This window comes from Gopherus flavomarginatus, chromosome 10, assembly GCF_025201925.1.
Source record: "Gopherus flavomarginatus isolate rGopFla2 chromosome 10, rGopFla2.mat.asm, whole genome shotgun sequence".
NCBI lineage: Eukaryota > Metazoa > Chordata > Testudines > Testudinidae > Gopherus > Gopherus flavomarginatus.
Genome location: NC_066626.1, coordinates 1,571,667 through 1,592,337, shown reverse-complemented (window position 1 = coordinate 1,592,337; position 20,671 = coordinate 1,571,667). Strand labels below are relative to the sequence as shown.

At 49.7% G+C, this 20,671-nt stretch overlaps 2 protein-coding genes across 2 annotated transcripts in view; one reads left to right on the top strand and one right to left on the bottom strand.

Moving 5' to 3' along the window:
- Positions 1–13,908, top strand: part of LOC127030052 (adhesion G protein-coupled receptor E3-like) — a 45,616-nt gene extending 31,708 nt beyond the window's left edge. The window contains 1 exon segment of the mRNA XM_050915961.1: positions 13,675–13,908. Coding sequence (XP_050771918.1) covers positions 13,675–13,908 — 234 coding nt within the window.
- Positions 13,909–16,835: 2,927 nt separating this feature from the next.
- Positions 16,836–20,671, bottom strand: part of LOC127030051 (nck-associated protein 1-like) — a 76,563-nt gene continuing 72,727 nt past the window's right edge. The window contains 1 exon segment of the mRNA XM_050915960.1: positions 16,836–16,882. Coding sequence (XP_050771917.1) covers positions 16,836–16,882 — 47 coding nt within the window.

Sequence of the window (20,671 nt, the reverse complement as noted above, 5' to 3'; positions counted from 1 at the left end):
CTCATCGCAAACTCACTCCCCGCAACTAAGCAGAGAGGCAAAAAGTTGCGTGGCTGAAATGACACTGAGACAAGGGTCCCCCGGATTAGGGTCAGCTGTGCTGGCCAGGCAGTGCAGAGAGTAAGCTGACCCTGCTACTGCCTCAGAGATAAATGGAGGGTTTCGGTCACCAACATCTTGCCCCTGCACTAAATCCACACTGTATCTTAAACCAGAGTTCATGGCTACATGCAAATTAATTACAAATATGTAAATCCTTGCATTAAATCTGCATAAAGTGTCATATGGGCTGCGCAGAACAGGGCAGCTCTGCCCCACCCCTCCGTCATTGAAATCACTGCTGCTTTTGCTAGCACAGAGGGAGCCCATGCTGAGCCTTAGGATTGGAGTGGTGGGTGTGAACCCACGGCAGGCTGCAGCATGTATGACTTGGATTGGAGCAGCGCTGAGAGGTCCATTCCAGGATTGGGGCCGCATTGGGCTGGGTGCCTGGAGTCAGGGTTTACAATCCAGCTAGACAAGGCAGACAGGCAGGGCGAGCATCACGCCGAGACATAGAGACTCAGTGACTCACCCAAGGTCACCCAGAGGGTATGCAGCAGATCAGGGAATTGAAGGCAGATTTCCTGAGTGCCAGTGCCCTCTTCAACCACAAAGCCACCCTCTGAGCCCTGGACAGCCCTGTTCCTGCAACAGCAACCTCCTCCCTCACCTCTGTCTTCTCATGCAGGGGTGCACAAGTCTCTCCACAGGCTGCTGCTGAACTCACTTGCCCTGGTTGCAGTTGCAGGCCAGCTGGAATTGGGTGGGGGTGAGCAGAGGAGACAAAGGCGGACTGGGGGAAGGAGGCCTGGGGTGGGTCCAAGGCGGATCGTGGGAGGGGGCTGCAGTGGGCCCAAGGAGGTGCGTGGGCAGGGGAGTTGAAGGCTGGCAATAGGCAGAGAGCTGCGGTGGGCCCAAGGCGGGCTGTGGGCAGGGGCTGCGGCGGGCCATGGGCAGAGAGCTGTGGTTGGCCCAAGGAGGGCCGTGGGCAGGGGAGGTGAAGGCTGGCCATGGGCAGAGAGCTGTGGTGGGCCCAAGGGGGGCCATGGGCTGGGGCTGTGGTGGGCCCAAGGTGGGCCATGGGCAGAAAGCTGTGGTGGGCCCAAGGCGGGCCATGGGCAGGGGCTGCAGGGGGCCCAAGGCAGACTGTGGGTAGGGGAGGTGAAGGCTGGCCATGGGCAGAGAGCCGTGGTGGGTCCAAGGAGGGCAATGGGCAGCGGCTGCAGGGGGCCCAAGGCGGGCCGTGGGCAGGGGAAGTGAAGGCTGGCCATGGGCAGAGAGTTGTGGTGGGCCCAAGGAAGGCCATGGGCTCTCTCAGGGTTTGGTCTGGACCCAAACAGAAAGGGATTCAGCGGAGTCTGAAGATGGAGTTGCTGGTTGCACTCCATAGCATTTTCAATGGAGTCTACAAATCCCAACCAGGCTCATCATCGACTCCAGCCCTCACAGCTCCACCATGCACAAGCACACAGGGCTGCTTCAGTCATAGCCAGAGCTTCACGCAGCAGCAGCTCCTGGATTCGTTACAGCAGCCTGTCAAAGGCTGCCAGAGCCCATATCATTCAGCACCAACTGCCCCATATACACCTTCCCGCCTCCTGACTCAAGCTGCAGATTAGCGACAGCAGAACCAGCACCATGCAGAAACGGGATCTGTCACAGCAACACACAGCACGCTCCTGGGAGCCAGGGGCTGTAACATTAGACAAAAGGGAAAACTGAGCCACAAAACAGTAAAGGCCACAGCAATTCATCGGCACAATCAGGAACAGAACCCAAGAGTTCGGCCTCCCAGTTTCATGATCTAACTGGTAGATCAATGGACAAGCTAATTAAAATAATTGATGAATTTCTTTCCCTATCAGCCTCCACATTCTAATAAATCTGTAAATTGCAAGACCTGGCTTCCCCATGGAGCACATGCATGCATCCGACGAAGTGGGGATTCACCCACGAAAGCTCATGCTCCAAAACTTCTGTTAGTCTATAAGGTGCCACAGGACTCTTTGCTGCTTTCATGTGCCAACTGGCTCTCGGAGCCATTTCATGGAGCTAAAAGGGGTGAATGAGAGTCAAGACCAGTATTGTGGTCTTGATTCACGGACACCACTCACACAACAGACTCAGGGAGGAGTCCTGCCTCAGTAGCTCTTCCAGAGAGGAGTCCAACCTCGGTAGCTCTTGGGTGAGTGGTCCGGCCTGTCCATCAAATACCCTGATTGACAGCTGATGGTTGAAACAATCTTCAAACAGACCCTCCTACTGTATCAAGAAGTCAGCCAATGCAGGGGCATCGGCATCAGAAGCTGACCAATCACGGCCCAATTGGGAGTCAGAGCCAGGAGTGCAACTCTGGTGGTTGGGGTAGCGTGAGCTGGGGGTACTGGGGTTGGATGGAGGCAGCTGTGAAGGGGCAGGATAGTGTCTCTGGAGAGCTGCAATGCCCATGGCATCTCAGGAGAAAAGTAGCCTTTAAATAGACTCCCTGAAGCCAGGGAAGCTACAGTAAACTTCTCATAGAGACTGAACCTAAGAAGAAAGTTCTGAAAGTGAGCAGCGAAGTGGCAGTGATACTAAGAGGGTAATAGGGGTCTCCCTGAATCCACATGGCCTTAGAGCACAGAGAACAGCACTGCTGCGTCCAGAGAGGTGGCTCAGAAATAGCCCAGGTTAAGTGCCAGCCATGTGACAGCCTCAGCTTCCATCATCTGGTGAAATGAGTCATCCTGCACCTAGGAAACCCGAGTCTGTAACAAATCTGTGGCCAAGCAGGACTTCACAGTTGTCATTTTGCTGCTCACCATGAACAATCAGAACTTTGCAGTGACAGAGCTAAGATCTTCCAGGTTCAAAAGCCCAGCCCCTCACCACTCAGGCTACAGGAGAATCCCCATCAGCTGTCAACAGTACTGGGGTCATGACACATGGCTGAACAGTTCTAATGCCATCCAGAGGAAGGCAGCAGTGTCCCCCACATACACATGCCTGCCCACTGCAATGCTAAACTTCTGTCCCCAAATCCAGCTGCAATGGAGCCATTATAGCTTTGAGAGAAATCAGCCCAAGCGTTTATAAACCCTATAGCCTGAAGCCCTTGATAGTAGGGAGCTCGCTACTGACCCCTATTGATGAACAGGAGAAGAGCAACCTACAGCAGCTTTGGAATGCAGGATGGATGGATGGAGGTATCATAGGGAAGGGAGCTCTCTGCTGGCATCTGTCCAAGGGGCCAGGACTCATTTCCATTTCTGGTATGTGATTGTTCCGGTCATTCTGGGCAAAAGTTCGGTACAGTTTTAAGTTTGGGGCTGATGAAGCTTTATTGGCCCCGTGGGGAAAATAAAGGCTCAGAGAACTGCACCCAGTGTGCGTGGGGTGGCAGCCTGGCATGCTAGGGTGCAGGAGCCCAGTAACAACTCCCACAGGAAAGGATCTGCTTGGTAGTGAGGGTTGTTTTAGGTTCCTATAGGCCAATGATTTCTTTGTGAAGATTTAGTACAGGGCTGGGGGATCTTTCGAGACAGTAGATAGCCTACAGGCAGCAGGCCATGCAGAGGCGGACTGGGATGAAGCTGCAGACAGCGGAGGGATTCCAGTGAGGGTGTCTCTACCCAGCATGTCAGCTCTTATGGGCTACCCAGCCAGCCTTTCGCAGCGGGTTGGAGCTTGCCTTGACAAACTGAATGGAGAGCTGGGAAGGAGCTGATGCTAGAACATATTGCCTCATTAGCCACTCAGGCATGAGGGAAACACTGAGGATCACAGTCACACAACTGCTAAGATACCCGGAGGCGGGGTGTCTGACCTAACGGATGGCATCGGTTTATTAGTCACTCACTCTCCCAAGTTTATTCTACGTTCCCTCCCCCACCCCCGTAGAATCACCCATTTTGTTTTGAGATTTTAAGAGGAACCTCAAGATTTTGAACCTGGCCCTTTGTGCTGCGCACAGCACCTGGCCTGAAGAGTTCCACTTCCCAGTCCCTATCTGGAACCACCCCACGGTCCCTGAATCTGCTCCTTCCCTAGGCCCCGTCGGGGGCCAGCATTCCCTGCAGCCCCTCACCCCGGCAGCCGGGGACTGAGGCAGAAACGTGCAGGGGATTGTACCCCAGGGCCAAGGAGAAGATGAGGCTGTTTGCAAATTTGCCTGAAGCTGTGAGTCTCCTCTGGAGGGCCGAGCTTTCCAGGAAATAAGCAGGAACCCTGTACAATATGGCTTAGGGCTGCCTGCAAGGCTCACACAGACCGCATACTCTCCCATCTACAGGAACCAAGCTCTCCCCAGTGCATTGTCGCTATGTAATATCTTTGCAGCTCAGTAAGATGCTGCTCAGCTCACCCTCCTTCCCCAACCCCCTGTCAGCTCCCCACCCCTCCCCCAAGTGCCAACATTTCTCTTCCCATTGATTTCACGCCTGTTTAAATATCCCTCACTTCTCTTTCCAAGGTTCTGTTTCATTGCTGCTGTTGTGCCAGAGCCCCTCGTCTGCAGGGGTCGGCGCCCTGGGGGTTACGGGGAGATAAGTGGGACATTCTGAGCCAGTCACCACTGAGCCTAACAGGAATATTAAATGAGGGCCAGAAGGCACTGAGAAAATCCCAGTGCCTGGTGAACGAGTTCAGATTAGGGAGAACCAAAAGAAGTGATGAAGGGTCCCCAAGGCGAGAGCAGAGCTCCTTTGCAGGATGGATTACACAGGTGCCCCAGTGTGGTTAATTTCAATGTCTCCTTTCAGTGCTCCGCTTCACCTCCCCAGCCCAATAGGTAACTCACTGGAGATGGGGCTCTGGCCTCATTCACCTCCCTTCTTGTCCACAGCTCTCACGTTACCCTTATGCACATACAACACTGCCCAGCACTGCAGCAGGCTCGCTGGGTGGAAAACAAAACAAAGATCAAAAGAGGAACTCAGGAGCCACAAACGATAAGGCTCCAGCGGTAACATTAACTCAGCCACACCTGATGCCTGCCAGGAACAGCAAGGCATTAGCAACTACACATTTAAACCAAGCCCCAAGAACATCAAATGTTACCTACCTGCAGGATAGCCTGACAAACAGTTCTGTTTGAACCTTTGCTTCTGTTCCCCCGACCCCATCATTTTAACAGTGCAGACTGAAAGTGTCCGTGACAATTTTGGCAACTAACTTCCATGTTTGCTTTTTAATTAAACAGAAATAAGTCACTCATGACAAGCAAGCAGTTACTCTGCCTTTGCTGCTACACCAACAAAGCAATAGTTCTGCTCTTGTCCAAGGAGACCAGAACCTCCCTCACCCATGTTGAAGTTCAGGTCTCATTTTTCATGAAAAGCTCGACAGGTGATAAGACACATCAGAAAAAACCCTGGTATTTCAGAGGACATGTACTTCATGTACTTACTTGCTGCTTCAGGATGGAGAAACGTGACAGGCAAGTTCTATATTACTATGTATTTGTATAACTGTAGCTGCTAGAAGTCCCACTCATGGTCCAGGCCCCAGATGGTGCCAGGTGCTGCACAAACGCAGAACACAAGAGTTGCTCCCTGCGCCAGAGAGCTCACATCTATATAAACTGACCTGCCACTTTTCTCCATCATGAAATAGCCAATCAGGAGCATATGTTCTATTTCCAACCAGCCCCTACTCTCCCCCTTTGCCAGTCCCTTTGCTCAGGCTGGGCATTTTGTTAATACAATCTAAGCAGGTGCCTTGCGATCTGACACAGAGACTTTGCACCCATTCTACTTCCTCCATCGCAGTGACAGTTACTCAGGAGGTGGCAGCTCTGATTCTGTAGCCCCCTGCACCTGCATGGAGCCCCAAGCAGGGCCAGCGCTTCCATTTAGGTGACCTAGGCGGTCGCCTAGAGCACTAGGATTTGGGGCGGGTGGCATTTTGTCACTCTCGGCGGCAATTTGGTGGCGGGGGGTCCTTCTGCGCTCAGGGTCTTCGATGGCAATTCTGCGGCGGGTCCTTCACTCACTCTGGGACCCACCGCAGAATTGCCGCCAAAGACCTAGAGTGTGGAAGGACCCGCCCACCACAGAATTGCCGCTGAAGACCCAGAGCGCAGAAGGATCCCTGCCTAGGGAGCCAAAAACCCTGGCGCCGCTTCTGACCCAAGGGAATTCTGCAGACAGGTGCACCTCGCTGGACATGTGTCCTAGTCCTGGAGGAGCCTTCAGCGTGCAGGGGAGATCTCCCGCAGACTCTGCAGGGGAGTTGGCCTAACAAGGAGGGTGCATTGGTTGGAAGCGTTGCCTTGGCTTATTATTTGTTCCCTCTCCAGCCTGCATGGGAGTTCTCATCCAGGATCTATTGTTGTACACGCGTCTCTCTCCAAGCAGGGGGGAATCTCCGATGAACAGGCAGGTGGAACATGTCCCTTCAGCCTTTCCCCAGCACTTCACAGGTATTGGGGGGGGGTGTAAAGAGTCCCATTTTACAGATGGGGAAGGGACCTGCTCAAAACTCCATCCCTGGCTCCTCCAGCTCCCTGTGGGCTCCGTGGGAGCCATATCAGGCCCTTCACTAAATCGGTGGCAGAGCTGAGCATGGAACCCAGGCTGCCTGTCTCGCACTCCAACTCCTCGTGGGGTTATGCACTTGTGGGGAAGGGTGGGGCAGGTTTGTCTCCAGTTGGTGCCCCTGCTAGAAACAGCAGAGAGATGGTCCTGGATGCTCTGGCCATGCAGAAACCTAGGGCTGAACTGCTTGGGGAGGGGCATCTGACCTGCCAAGGCTCCACCAAGCCAGAGAATCAGCTGAGTACCCATGGGAGCAGCAGGTGCGATAGGCTCAGTACGATAGGCTCAGCCAGGTTAAAAGTGGCCAGGCAGGTCCAGCGGTCCAAAGGACAGCCTGCTAGTACCATTGCTAAGGAAGGTGGTGTGGCTAAATGGAAAGAGTACTGGACTGGGACTCAGGAGACCTGCCTTCTAGTCCCAGCTCTGTCACTAGTCTGCTTGGCAACCTTGGGCAAGTCTCTGTGCCTCAGTTTCTTTATCCATCCCAGGGGGCTAACCATTGCCTCCTCCTTTGTAGAGCCCAAGGATGGAGAGCTGATATTGTTCAGGTAGCAGCTCAGCACCAGCCTAGAACCTGCCACATCCCCATCCATATATTCACTTAGGGTGTCATTTCCAAAGGTGCAAGCACCCACTGTTCCCACTGGCCCTGCTGGAGCTGGGGGCACTTGGTCAATCAAGCCTTGGGGTTCTGATGGACGTAGCTAGGAGGCAGCACACCCAGTGTGACAACTGCAGGCTGCGGAATCCCCAGACCCTCTCTCTGGACCACATCCAGCCCCATAAGGCCTCTGGCCACAACATGTGTCGCATTCCCAATTCTCCTTTCTCCTTGTTCGTCCCCGATTGCAAGCAGTGATTCAAGGGACGAGTGAGACAGGCGGGACAGGGCCGGCGAGGAAATGGAGATGCCAATTTCAAAGCTCCGGGAAGCTTTTGAGTGCGGCTCTGCTCTGCAGACTGCACGACTGTGAAAATAACCGTGGGAGGAGGCTCTGTCCCCTCGTGAGCACACACGCTTCCCTTGCCAGAGAGAATGGGGGGTTCCACCTACCAGCCCTGCAAACCCGACCAGGGAGGTGAGAGGCACTGGGCTCTCTCCCCACCAGGAATAACGGCTCCACAGGCCAAATCCCGCCCTAGACACCAGTTCAGGCCCATCACCTTCAGGGGACGATGCAAAAGGAGGAAGAGACGATGCTGCCCACCCGCCTCCCGCCCCTGGGCTGGGCTGCTCTGGCTGGGCTAACAGGAGGAAAAAGCCAGGGAAAAGCACCACACACTTGTTTTCATGACCTCAGGAAGCAGCACCACCTCTGACACACTCTGGGCGCCAAGCTGGGCAAGAGGGCTCTGCATAAAGTGAATAGCCTTTCACAGCACAACTCATGTCAGCCAGAATGTGCCCACCAGCTCTTCCACTGAATCTTTTCTGTTTGCAATGCATCCCGGTCCTCTCCCTCCTCCCCCCGCCCCCCAGGTCACCAGCAGTGGTTTCAGCCCAGCCATTTCACCAGCAGCTCTGTCCTGCCAAGGCAATGGGAGTGCAGGGGTCCCATTCCATAGGGTCGCTGATAGAGCTGCATGTGAATTTTGCAGTCAAACGTTTTTAATTTAAAATGGTTGGTTGGTTGGTTGAAACCAAAACCGTTGGTGAAACAGGGTCGGATCTGATGAACCTCCCTCCTCAGAGAGATGGGAAAAGAGTTTTGACGTTGTTAAAATGTTTCGATTTGACATTTTCTAAACAGAAAATCTGAGCTTTCCTGATTCAAAATGACATTTTGTTCCAAAATTTAGGCTTATTAGACAAAAAAGATTGAAATCAAAACAAAACATTTCCATTCACCCAAATGGGAATTCTTTTGGGTGAATGGGAGTTCAGTTTGCAAATATTTTCAAGATTTGTACATTTTGTCCCAGTTTGAGACAGGGAGAAACACTGAACTCTCAAAAATATCCCAGGGTGGAAAGCAGCCCCCGTCGCTGGTGCCGGCCCAGGGGTGGGTCTGATATCAGCCGGGGCACAAGGCACCAAACAGCCAAGCCCACTTGACAGGGGCAAGTTTGCCCCGGGAAGGTAACTTGTGATTGGAAAGCCTGCAGGGATGCAGGAGAGCAGCCCCATGGGCAGGCAGTCCCAGGCAGTGCGGTCTCTAGCACAGATTTCAGCGACCCTCTTGCTGATACCAGGCCAGCCAGCAGGTACCGGGTGTCAATCCATTCCCAAACCCTCAGGTGGGAGCAGTTGGTATCTCAGTGTGGGGCTGGCTATTGTTTCACTTAATCTCTCAGCACTTAGCAAATCGCATAAAACCAGACAGCTTCACACAGACAGACAGACAGACGCACATGCCCCTCCCCCCATCATACATGCTGCCATCTGCTGTGGGTCACTCCCTCCTCCAGCCCTCATTTAGATCCAAACTCAGCAAGAGAAGAGCTTCAAAGTGTGCATCTCAGCACATAGCCACACCCCTCTGCCAGCAGTGCCCAGCTCCTCCCCAGAGCAGCCAGCAATGGAGTGACCGGGACAGGGTGCAGGCCAGGAACCACCTGCCCCAGCTCCTCCAGGGAGTGTTTGCTAAGACGGGTCAGTGGACCCCAGAGCTGCCTCCCTAGACATGGGGGTGCACCGGGTGTGGGGGGCTGTGGGTAAGGGGGTACCCCAGATGGCCAGTCCCCCTGGCAGCATGGGCCAGCAGACTGCTGGGCAATCAGTGAGCATGGTTTAAACTGGAGTTCTCATCCCAACAGCCACACGGAGAAGAGAGAAAGTAGAGACAGAGCAGCGGCACTGAGTCTAGCACTCTGCTGGCCCAGCTGCGCAGAATCTCCTTCATCCCACCCCCAGCTCCTCACCCCAGCAGCCCAGCCAGCCCACCGTGGGAAGACGGCACCGGGAAGGGGTTTCAGAGAAGTTGGGACCCATGATGCCATCGCCAAGCGAGAGGTGGGGAGGCAGCATGGGTCTGGCAGAGAAGCGACTGCCCAGCAGATCAGCAAGGCAGCCCACAGATGGTCAGGGTGTCTGAGAGCTGAGGGGGTCATGCCACGCTGACACCCAGAGACAGGCCGGTTGGGATGGAACATCCCTCACATGTTCCCTCCCCCTCCCATTGCTGGCACCTGACTATTCACAGCACACTCAGGTGGAGAACTCCTCCCCCGCCATTCAGAACAATGGAGAACACTTCCCTCGCCATTCAAACAATGGAGAACTCCCCTTCCCCCATCTCCCAGTTCAGAACAATAGGAGCTGAGCACTTTTGAAAGTCTGGTCCAGTCCAGCTTCTTTCCCCCTCTGATCTCGAAGCTCTTCCCAAGGGGGCAATAACAGCCATTCGGAGGACAGGGAGAGAGGTCACATGCACAGCAAAGTGGGGCATGGCCCCGAAGAGAAGGATCCAGGAGACCTTGCGCCAGCCATGCCCTGGTCTGCCTCCAGGAAAGGGGGAAAGGTCCATGGGAACAGAGGTCTCAACCCTTTAGCTCTTAGGCATGGGTCACCCAGGCATACAGCCCCCTATGCATCCCTCCAGTTGCAGGTGCAGAGGAAATATTCGTCACTGTCGGGATTGCTGGGGGAAGTTCTGAGGCCTTCTGCTCGTAATGGGCCCTTCTGGGGCTGTGATGGGGGGGTGCAAACCCAAATGCCTGGGATTCCTGAGTGGGTGAGGGGCACCACCCTCCCATTGGCGTGTCCCATTCCGGTCTGTGCCTGCAAACTCTGCCCCCAGAGAAGGGAGGCCGGACCCACAGCCCTGATGAAAATTCAGTCCTTGGGGAGGTGCCATTTTAATACAGCTGATGATTCCCGGTCCCAGCACCTCCCACCGCCACACTCCAGAACTCTTGTAGGGATATTAAAGAAGGTTTATATTAGACATGGTTTATATGAAAAATGATTTATTGTTAGAAATGATTTATTGTTAATTGATACTTTATAACTAAAGGTTTATATTAGAAATAAATGTGGTTCCTGAGATTTAGCTTCTAACCTGCAAGCCACCAGCTGTGCCTGTGTGAAGCCTGCTCAAAGAGATACTTTGTATAAAACTTGTTAAACATTAATTGACTCTAAGTGCCTGTTCTCTAAGTGACACTTTGTAGTCACTACTTTACTTTGTAACTGCCCCTGTAAGCTGCTAATTGGTTAATTGACTAGGCGCGCAAGCCGCCAATTGACTCTGTGCCTCAGGCAAAGCGGTGTAATTGCTACTTTGTAATCACTGCGGTAAGCCAAAACAGTAGCTGTTAGAGACCCCTACCCTTTGTCACTTTTCTTCTCACTTTATTTTTCAATAATAAAAGACAGGGAGTCACATAAATTGGTAACACCCCACAAGGTAAAGAGACAGTAAAATAGATGGGATTAAGATAGAGAATGTATGTGAACGAGTGCCTAGTTTAAATGATGAATGAATGGTTAGGGAGTTACCAGCCTGAAGAAGACGGTGTCAAGTGGAATCAACCAGATGACCCCCGGAGGGCAAACTGGAATCCACCCCAGCACCTCAAAGGAAGGAAAAACAAACATCTGACAACACGGAGCCAGCCACCTGCTGACTGATTTAACAGCACAGAATGAAGCAACTCTCATGACCTAACATAGGGAAACATTCCTATAAAACTGGACTCTGAAGAATAAGGGCTTTGAGTCTCTGGTTCTGCTACCACCCTCCAGGAGCATCAGGTGCGCACCTGACCCGGACTCGGCTCCACTCTTGTGTACAGGATACCGGGCCAGTATTGTCACAAGCACCTTTAGGCTGGTAACTATAACGTCTACACAGAACTTGTATGAGTGATTGTGCGAATGAGTGTATATACACACACACACACACACATACACACGACACTGGCCTGGGTCTGTCACTATACATATAGGTGACATAGCATAGTGGTTAAGAGCGCTGCCCTTTGATATGGGAGACCGGGTTTCAAATCCCAGTTGGTACCCCTAACGCATCACCTTCCTACCTCAAATATGAGAGCAATACGACCTAGGAGAGTCATATCGGCTTGGACGTCGGCCGGATTAACAAGGTCTGCACCAGATGTTGAGGAACCAGGCCAATCTGACAATAAGTGGGCTACTGGAACAAACTATTCATGGATGAGACAAGAGAACCTGGAATTGATGGAATGCTACTATAACAGTAGACCTAAGGAGAGGGGATCTATGAAATGTAGGAGGGGACTATGGATAGACAAAAGACCTACATCCACACTTACTGAGAAACAGCTAGTTACCCAACGCTTCAACATAGTAAAGAGGAAGCTGCTCTCACAGCTTGAGATAGACCAACTCCACATTACATCCCAGATTCAACAAGCCTGGAAGAACAAGTGGATGTGCAGCCCACTCCTGAAGCTGAAACGTCACTGCCACCCCCTTCATTGCAGAGCACAGCAGCTGATATGAGGCATAAGATCATGGAGAAACTAGCTACAGTCAATCCTTGAGACCAATTACCAAGGCTCAGTGGAGAAGTACCACCAGATAGTATGTTAGAAGATGCCAATAGAGCCCTCCTGACAATCCCTACTACCACCATAACTCAAGCCAATGAACTGGTATACACTACAGCCTCTGTAATCCTGGAGATGCTTGGCTATACGATCAAGAAGAACAACAGTATGTACCCACCCTGGAAAATGAGGTTGGAGGATAAGACCAAGGCGACTTGGAGAGAAGTTAGTCAGCTGGTGGAACTACAGAAGGGTGTAGAGATTAAGGATAAGACTCAGCTACTGAAATAATATAAGGGCCTGACTCCATCTGAAGCCCTAGAGACTGCTACACAAAGGCTCACAGCACTGGCTACCAGGCTCAGGAGATACACTAGGGAAGCAGAGGCCAAAAAAGTAAATGCCCTGTTCTCTAAAGAACCATCTAAGGCGTTGTACTCGCAGTTACAGTGCAACAACACAATAACAGCAGAGCCAGCAGCAGCAGAAACTGAACAGTACTGGAAGAACATAGGGAAGAAAGAGAAGACTCATAACACCAGTGCAAAGTGGCTACAGGACCTGAGCACAGCAATCTCCCAGAACAGAAACCAGTTACCATCACAGTAGAAGACATCCAGCAGCGGGACAAGAACATGAAGAGCTGGACAGCACCTGGACCAGACATGATCCACACCTACTGGCTAAAGCAACTAACAGCAGTGCATGAACACCTAGCAGCACAGATGAACCAGCTGCTGGCAGCAGGCTCCCACCCAAACTGGCTAACACAAGGAAGGACAGTGCTGATCATGAAAGACCCCTGCAAGGGAATAGAACCGGCCAATAACCTGTCTCCCCACAACATGGAAAATCCTGTCAGGTATCATAGCCGCCAAGCTACAGGACCACATGGGCCAGTATATGAGCACAGCTCAGAACGGCATTAGGAACAACACCAGAGGTTCAAAACACCAGTTGCTCATAGATAGAGCAGTCACTCAAGGTCTAGACAGACCAATCTGAGCACAGCCTGGATTGACTACAGGAAAGCCTATGACTCAATGCCACACACGTGGATCTGTGAATGTCTGCCGCTATACAAAGTCAATAGGATACTAAGGATCTTCCTCAAGAACTCAATGGGACTATGGAAGACAACACTGGAAATCAACTCAAGGCAGCTTGCACAAGTGGCCATCAAGTGCGGCATATACCAAGGTGATGCACTGCTGTTCTGCATAGGCTTAAACCCCCTCAGCCAGATAATTACAAGGACTGGATATGGGTATGGGTTTAGGAGTGGAACTACCATCAGCCACCTCCTCTACATGAATGACATCAAGCTGTATGCTAAGAATGAATGAGACATCGACTTGCTAATCCACCTGACGTGGATTTACAGTGAGGATATCGGGATGTCATTCGGACTGGAGAAGGTAGTCACGTCTGATGAGGTGGAGCTCCCAGCGGGCCACATAGCAGACATACAGACCAGCTACAAGTACCTTGGCGTCCCACAGTCACATGGAAAACACAATGAGGAGGCAAGGAAGACAGCAACATCCAAATATCATCAAAGGATAAGACAGGTCCTGAAGAGTCAGCGCAGTGGGAAAAACAAGATCCACGCCATTAACAGATACGCCCTGCCGGTTATCAGATACCCTGCCGGTATAGTGAGCTGGCAAAGGAGGACATGGAGGCTGCCGATGTGAAGACCCAGAAGCTCCTCACAATGCATGGAGGTTTCCACCCCAAGTCCAACACCCAGAGACTGTATACCAGCCAGAAAGAAGGCGGGCGGGGCTTGGTGAGCGTCAAAGCCACTGTCCTGGACGAAACCCGAAGCATCCAGGAGTACATCAGTAAGAGGCCCCTAAAGATGAGCTGCTGAGAGAATGCCTGAGGCAGCAGCATACATGGGAGGAAGACCAAGCAGAAGAAGTGCCATGGCAAGACAAGATCCTGCATGGGATGTACCATCGACAGATAGCTGAGGTGGCTGACATTGGGAAATCCTACCAGTGGCTGGAAAGGGCTGGACTAAAAGACAGCACTGAGGCACTGATCATAGCAGCACAGGAACAGGCACTGAGCACCAGATCCACTGAAGCAGGGGTCTACCACACTAGAGAGGACCCAAGGTGCAGACTGTGCAGAGAGGCCTCAGAGACAGTCCAACACATAGTGGCAGAATGTAAGATGCAGGCAGGAACAGCATACACTGTGAACAGCACAACCAAAGTGTCTGGCATTGTGTACAGGAACATCTGCACAGCGTATGGGCTAGATCCTCCCAAGACCAGATGGGAGATTTCACAGAAGGTTGTGGAGAATAGCAGGGCTAAGATTCTGTGGGACTTCCAGATCCAGACGGACAAGCAGGTACTGGCCAATCAACCAGATATCATGGTAATAGATAAGGACCAGAAGACAGCGATGGTGATAGATATAGCAGTGCCAAGTGACAGCAACATCAGGAAGAAGGAATATGAGAAAAGTACCAGGGCCTGAAAGAGGAACTAGAGAGGATGTGGAAAGCGAAGGCCAAAGTGGTCCCAGTGGTGGTAGGAGCACTCGGGGCTGTGACTCCTAAGCTGGGTGAGTGGCTCCAACAGATCCCAGGAACAACATCAGAGCTCTCTGTCCAGAAGAGCGCAGTGCTAGGAACAGCTAAGATACTGCGCAGAACCCTCAAACTCCCAGGCCTCTGGTAGAGGACCCGAGTTTGAGGAAGACACATACCACCCATAGGGGTGAGAGGGTTTTTTTTTAATACACACACACACACATATATATATATATATATGGGTATAAGAAATAAGTAGTAATAGAAATAAGTAGTCATAGGAATAAATAGACAAACAACATTGTTTACTGCTATCTTTTGTTTTATTACGGTATTTACAATAAATGTGACAAATGTCTTGTCTCCTTTAATAAGATCCTGCTAGTTTTTATTGGTCTAATATAATTGGTATAACATTTTGGTGGAGAATAGCGAAAGGGGGATTATTGATATTTTTGCCTCACTTATTGTAAACCAATCTGTGTGCACACAACCGGCTCTACAGAGCACGGTTCTATTCTTGGTTAACCAGACCTGCTGGCCTCCGGATAGGTAGCAGGAAAATAAAGAACTCATAAAATTGTTAACAAACCTGCTGGCCTCTGGATAGGTAGCAGGAAAAGAAAGAAAAATCAGGGGCAGCAAGAGGGTCCCAGGGACCAGCCAGTGCTGCTCGCTAAACAAAATTAAAAATGTTTAAGAAAAGGCAAGGGAAAACAGTCTCAGAGGGAGGAATGGAGTCAAAAGTAGCTAAATGGAGTCACCTTTTATTAAAGAGATAACTCCTTTTAAACAAATCCTTCAAAGATATAGGCACAGTCCTTGGATCGAACAAGCCCTTGCAGATATCTGCACCATTTCGGACCTAGAGGATAGATTGGCCCAATATATCCTCATATGCAAACCCCTAACTGTGGCAAAAAGAGATGCCGCAGGAATCTGGCTGCTATGGGAGGCATGTAATGACAGCTACCTCCACCTAACAGCCTGTAAAGAGGAGAAAATATTTCTAAAAGAAAAAATATCCCAATTAGAAAAAGGGGTAGAAAATTGGAAAGTGATGGCAACAAATTCTCACAACCAAATGGAAATAATAAAATAAGTGTTACAGGAAAGTAAAAGTAAAGAAAGATTCCTGATGGACCAAATGACAGCCTTCACAGAATTAGAGAAAGAAAATCAGGCTTTGATCAAAGAAAACCAGGTCCTACAAAATATGGTTAAGAAATTAACATTAGAACAGGGCAAAGCCCCGGGAAGCCATACCCACTGCGATTCTATTATTAAGCAGTTGAAACACAAATTAGGTTTTGTGACCCGCCAAATAGCAGCTGTCACATCAGGAGAATGGAACCCAACCACATGTAAAATACAATCGGATTGGGAGACAGATATTTGGGACCCCCGGGAAATTGGAGAGAAAGATATCTGGCATGACCCACAAGAGGGTCTTGTGGCTCCGGTGGCAGCCATAGAACGGCGCTCTGTGACCACCCCAATAGACAGTGCGGGGAATCAACAGGTCACCACCATTCCAGCATCAGCCTCAGACTTAAAAGCAATGGTTGACAATTTTGGAACACTAAATAGAGGAACCTTTTCCCGAGGGTGTATCAATGCCATCCTGTTGGCAGGAAGAGAAGCACTCACCACTCAGGAAATGTATCACCTCATGGGCATATGTGTGGCACCAGAAATACGAGCAGCCCTGGACCGCATAAGAATTGGCGCTGGTGATAGTGAGCTGGCCCTAATGGCCACCTTTGGAGAACAGATAGGCAGGAGAAATTTTATTGCCCAAGCCGTGGCTTCTACTCAGGACACAAACGAAGATCCTGAAAAATCTCACCCGGTGGGCCCTAATGCAGATTATGGCTGGTTTAGTAACCATACCCGCTAATACGGATTTAGATTTAATCCCCTTCTCCGTACCATCTCTCAGGGATTGCACTGCCTCACTACTTCCCTATTATTCAGGCAAGCTTGCCATTTGGCAGGACGGGCACCCTGCCACCGTAAGAGAATTAAAAGGGATGGTACAACACATAACTACCCACACCGGACCAAAGCCCAATATTAAAAAGGAAAGGGTGGCATACATGGCGGCAATGGAGCCAACAGTCCCCTATTCACGTGAAAGTGGAACAAAGGGATTTTCAGGATCCCGCGGAGGGCACTCAAAAGTCAGATTCAGGGGAAGGGGGAATAACCAGTCTAGGGGTCGGCTGTACCCAGACCTTCAAAGATCTCAGTCAGCCAAAGGCAGTAAACAGCCGGAAAAACCCGTCGTTGATGTGCGCTGCATGGCATGGAGGCTATTATTACAGATGGGAGGAGCTAGACAAAAATGGGATAAGGCCCCTTTGGCCGATATTATAACAGAGATTCTTAGATTGCAGGACCAGCGAGGAGGCGTATCGGGGTAACCACCCCAAGCGCTCCTTTAGATTGTCAGGAATACTCCTAGGGAAGCCCACTGGACGTGGAACCCCCACTTGGCATAGGAGCCCAACAGTGGAGGTTTATAGGAGAATTAACCTGGGATCCAGGAGGAAGACCCTATATCTACGTCCAGCAGGGAACTCAAGCTCCTATGATGGCTCTAATTGATACTGGAGCTTCCGTCTCTCTAATTAAAACCGCTCCTCTAGCAGGAACAAAAGGGCAAAATATGATATTACACTCCTTTCTGGGAAAACCCACCACCGGACAAGAATGGGTGCAGGTACCATTCTCTGTACAAGGATTCCACACCACTGGCAATCTGATTCAGACAAAACATATGACCGATGCCGTGATCCTGGGCACGGACTGGTTGTTCAAAAATAACATTATTATTGATCTCCCCAGAAGCGCTCTATGGAGACTGGAAACCCTTCCCCCTTATCTCCCTACAGCAAGCTGTGATAAGTTTGTCAGTAACAGAAGTGATAAACTCATTGCTGTGCTCAGAGCAGAACAGCAGGAGAAGTGGCGTTCTAAATTCCCCACGGTCTGGATCCAGAAGAAAAAAGATTGTGGTAGAATTAACGCTTGTGTTAAAATTGTAGGTGAACTGGTATCCCCACAGAAGCAATATCGGTATCCCAGGGAAGCAGAGACACAGCTCGTCCAAATTATTCAGGACCTGGAAGAGCAGGGAGTAATTAGAAAAACTAACTCACCTTTTAACTCCCCTGTCTGGCAAGTCATGAAGGCAGACAGGCAATCCTGGAGACTAACCATTGATTATAGAAGAATCAACAAAGGAAGTATACCCATGGCCCCCATCGTGGCAGATATGACACAGGTCATCCAAAAGGTGCAAACCACCTCCAGGTATTTTTCAGTTATAGATCTGGCTAACTGTTTCTTTGCCATCCCATTACATCCTGGTTCACAGGACCAGTTTGCCTTCACCATCAGAGACCAGCAGTACACATTTCAGCGCCTACCCCAAGGATTCCAAGACTCTCCAGCTACACTGGTCTACAATTTTTGAGAAGTCGTCTGCTTCAGAGATCAAATGTGCTATTTATTATGTATTTTGATGTGCTGAATTCAAATATGACAATTAACACAACTGATTGGCTACTGTTTCTAAGATATTTAAGTTTTTACATTTTATGTCTATGTGTATTGTGTAGATAGTAGAGTTTTAATCATAAATTGTAAACCTAGGTCTTTTCATGTATTTAGGGTTGCTTTACATGATAATATTTCACCTGTCCTGTTTATGTAACACTTTAAAAAGCAGCAAAAGGGTTGTTATATAAATAAAATTTATTATGAAACAAAAGGCAAAAAACTATTCTGTACATAGTTTAGTCCTATTCAGTGTCTACTCGGCGCTTCTTGGCTTGTCTCTTGTATTCATTAAATGGAGCATCTCTTGGCACTGTCCAGCAATAGTCTGCAAGCATTGATGGGCTCCATTTGCCCTGATAGCGTTTCTCCATTGTTGCCATGTCCTGGTGAAATCGCTCGCCATGCTCGTCGCTCACTGCTCCGCAGTTCGGTGGAAAAAAAATCTAGATGAGAGTGCAAAAAATGTATCTTTAGTGACATGTTGCAACCAAGGCTTTTGTATGCCTTGAGGAGGTTTTCCACCAACAACCTGGAGTTGTCTGCCTTTTGTTTCCAAGAAAATTTATTGCCACTAACTGGTAGGCTTTCCATGCCGTCTTTTCCTTGCCACGCAGTGCATGGTCAAATGCATCATCTCGAAGAAGTTCACGAATCTGAGGACCAACAAAGACACCTTCCTTTATCTTAACCTTGGAAATTTTCCACGGAGGTACTTGAAAGCTGCTTGCGTTTTGTCAATGGCCTTGACAAAGTTCTTCATCAGACCCAGCTTGATGTGTAAGGGTGGTAACAAAATCTTCCTTGATTCAACAAGTGGTGGATGCTGAACACTTTTCCTCCCAGGCTCCAATGACTGTCAGAGTGGCCAATCTTTCTTGATGTAGTGGAATCTCTTGCACGATTATCCCATTTGCAGAGAAAACAGCAGTACTTTGTGTATCCAGTCTGCAAACCAAGCAAGAAAGCAACAACCTTCAAATCGCCACAAAGCTGCCACTGATGTTGGTCATAGTTTATGCACCTCAAAAGTTGTTTCATGTTGTCATAGGTTTCCTTCATATGGACTGCATGACCAACTGGAATTGATGGCAAAACATTGCCATTACGCAGCAAAACAGCTTGAAGACTCGTCTTCGATGAATCAATGAACAGTCTCCACTCATCTGGATCGTGAATGATGTTGAGGGCTGCCATCACACCATCGATGTTGTTGTAGGCTACAAGATCACCTTCCATGAAGAAGAATGGGACAAGATCTTTTTGACGGTCACGGAACATGGAAACCCTAACATCACCTGCCAGGAGATTCCACTGCTGTAGTCTGGAGCCCAACAACTCTGCCTTACTCTTGGGTAGTTCCAAATCCCTGACAAGGTCATTCAGTTCACCTTGTGTTATGAGGTGTGGTTCAGAGGAGGAGGATGGGAGAAAATGTGGGTCCTGTGACATTGATGGTTCAGGATCAGAAGTTTTATCCTCTTCCTCTTCCTCGTCTGACTCAAGTGAGAATGATTTTGGTGCATCAGGAACCAGCAGTCCTTCTCCGTGGGGTACTGGGCGTATAGCTGATGGAATGTTTGGATAATGCACAGTCCACTTTTTCTTCTTTGACATACCTTTCCCAACTGGAGGAACCATGCAGAAGTAACAATTGCTGGTATGATCTGTTGGCTCTCTCCAAATCATTGGCACTGCAAAAGGCACAGACTTCCTTTTCCTGTTCAACCACTGGTGAAGATTTGTTGCACAAGTGTTGCAGCATCTGTGTGGGGCCCACCTCTTGTCCTGCTCTCCAATTTTGCAGCCAAAATAAAGGTGATAGGCTTTCTTAATCATAGTGGTTATACTGCGCTTTTGTGATGCAAAAGTCACTTCACCACAAGCATAGCAGACGTTATCTGCACTGTTTATACAAGTACGAGGCATCTCTGCTCACTTTGGCTAAACAGAAATGTGTCGCTTTGCAAAATCAAATACTGACAAATAAGAGAGCACGACACTGTATGATTTCTAGAGCTGATATAGGGCAATTTGTTCAGCAGAGTGATGTAAGCTTCGTTATGATTGCATCATCCATGACTTCTAGGAATAACATGATGTAATTCATATCATGTATGATGCAATACCAGCTTCAGATTGCATCATTCATTGTTTTGCCTAAAAAGCAAGTACTGTCCAAACCCAGTCATAGATTTATTCATAGATCCAGTCAAAGATGTATTTTAGTCATTTCTGGTTTAAATTGAGATCCCTTCCCTTTATAACTCACTTATCCTCGCCATTCCCAAGTCAAGGGTCGTATATACTGACTCAATAGCATATCTTGAAAACTAGAGCCAATCAACAATTTTAAGCATCATTTTCGTTCTCAGTGACCCAGAATTAATAAAGTTGGACTACATTTATTTCAGAAGCATTTTGGCTGTGGAGCAGTGTAACAAGCCCTTAATGAAGGGAACGCAAAGGTCACTATCATAATTTCCATTTTACAGAGGGGAAACTGAGGCACAGAGCAGGGCAG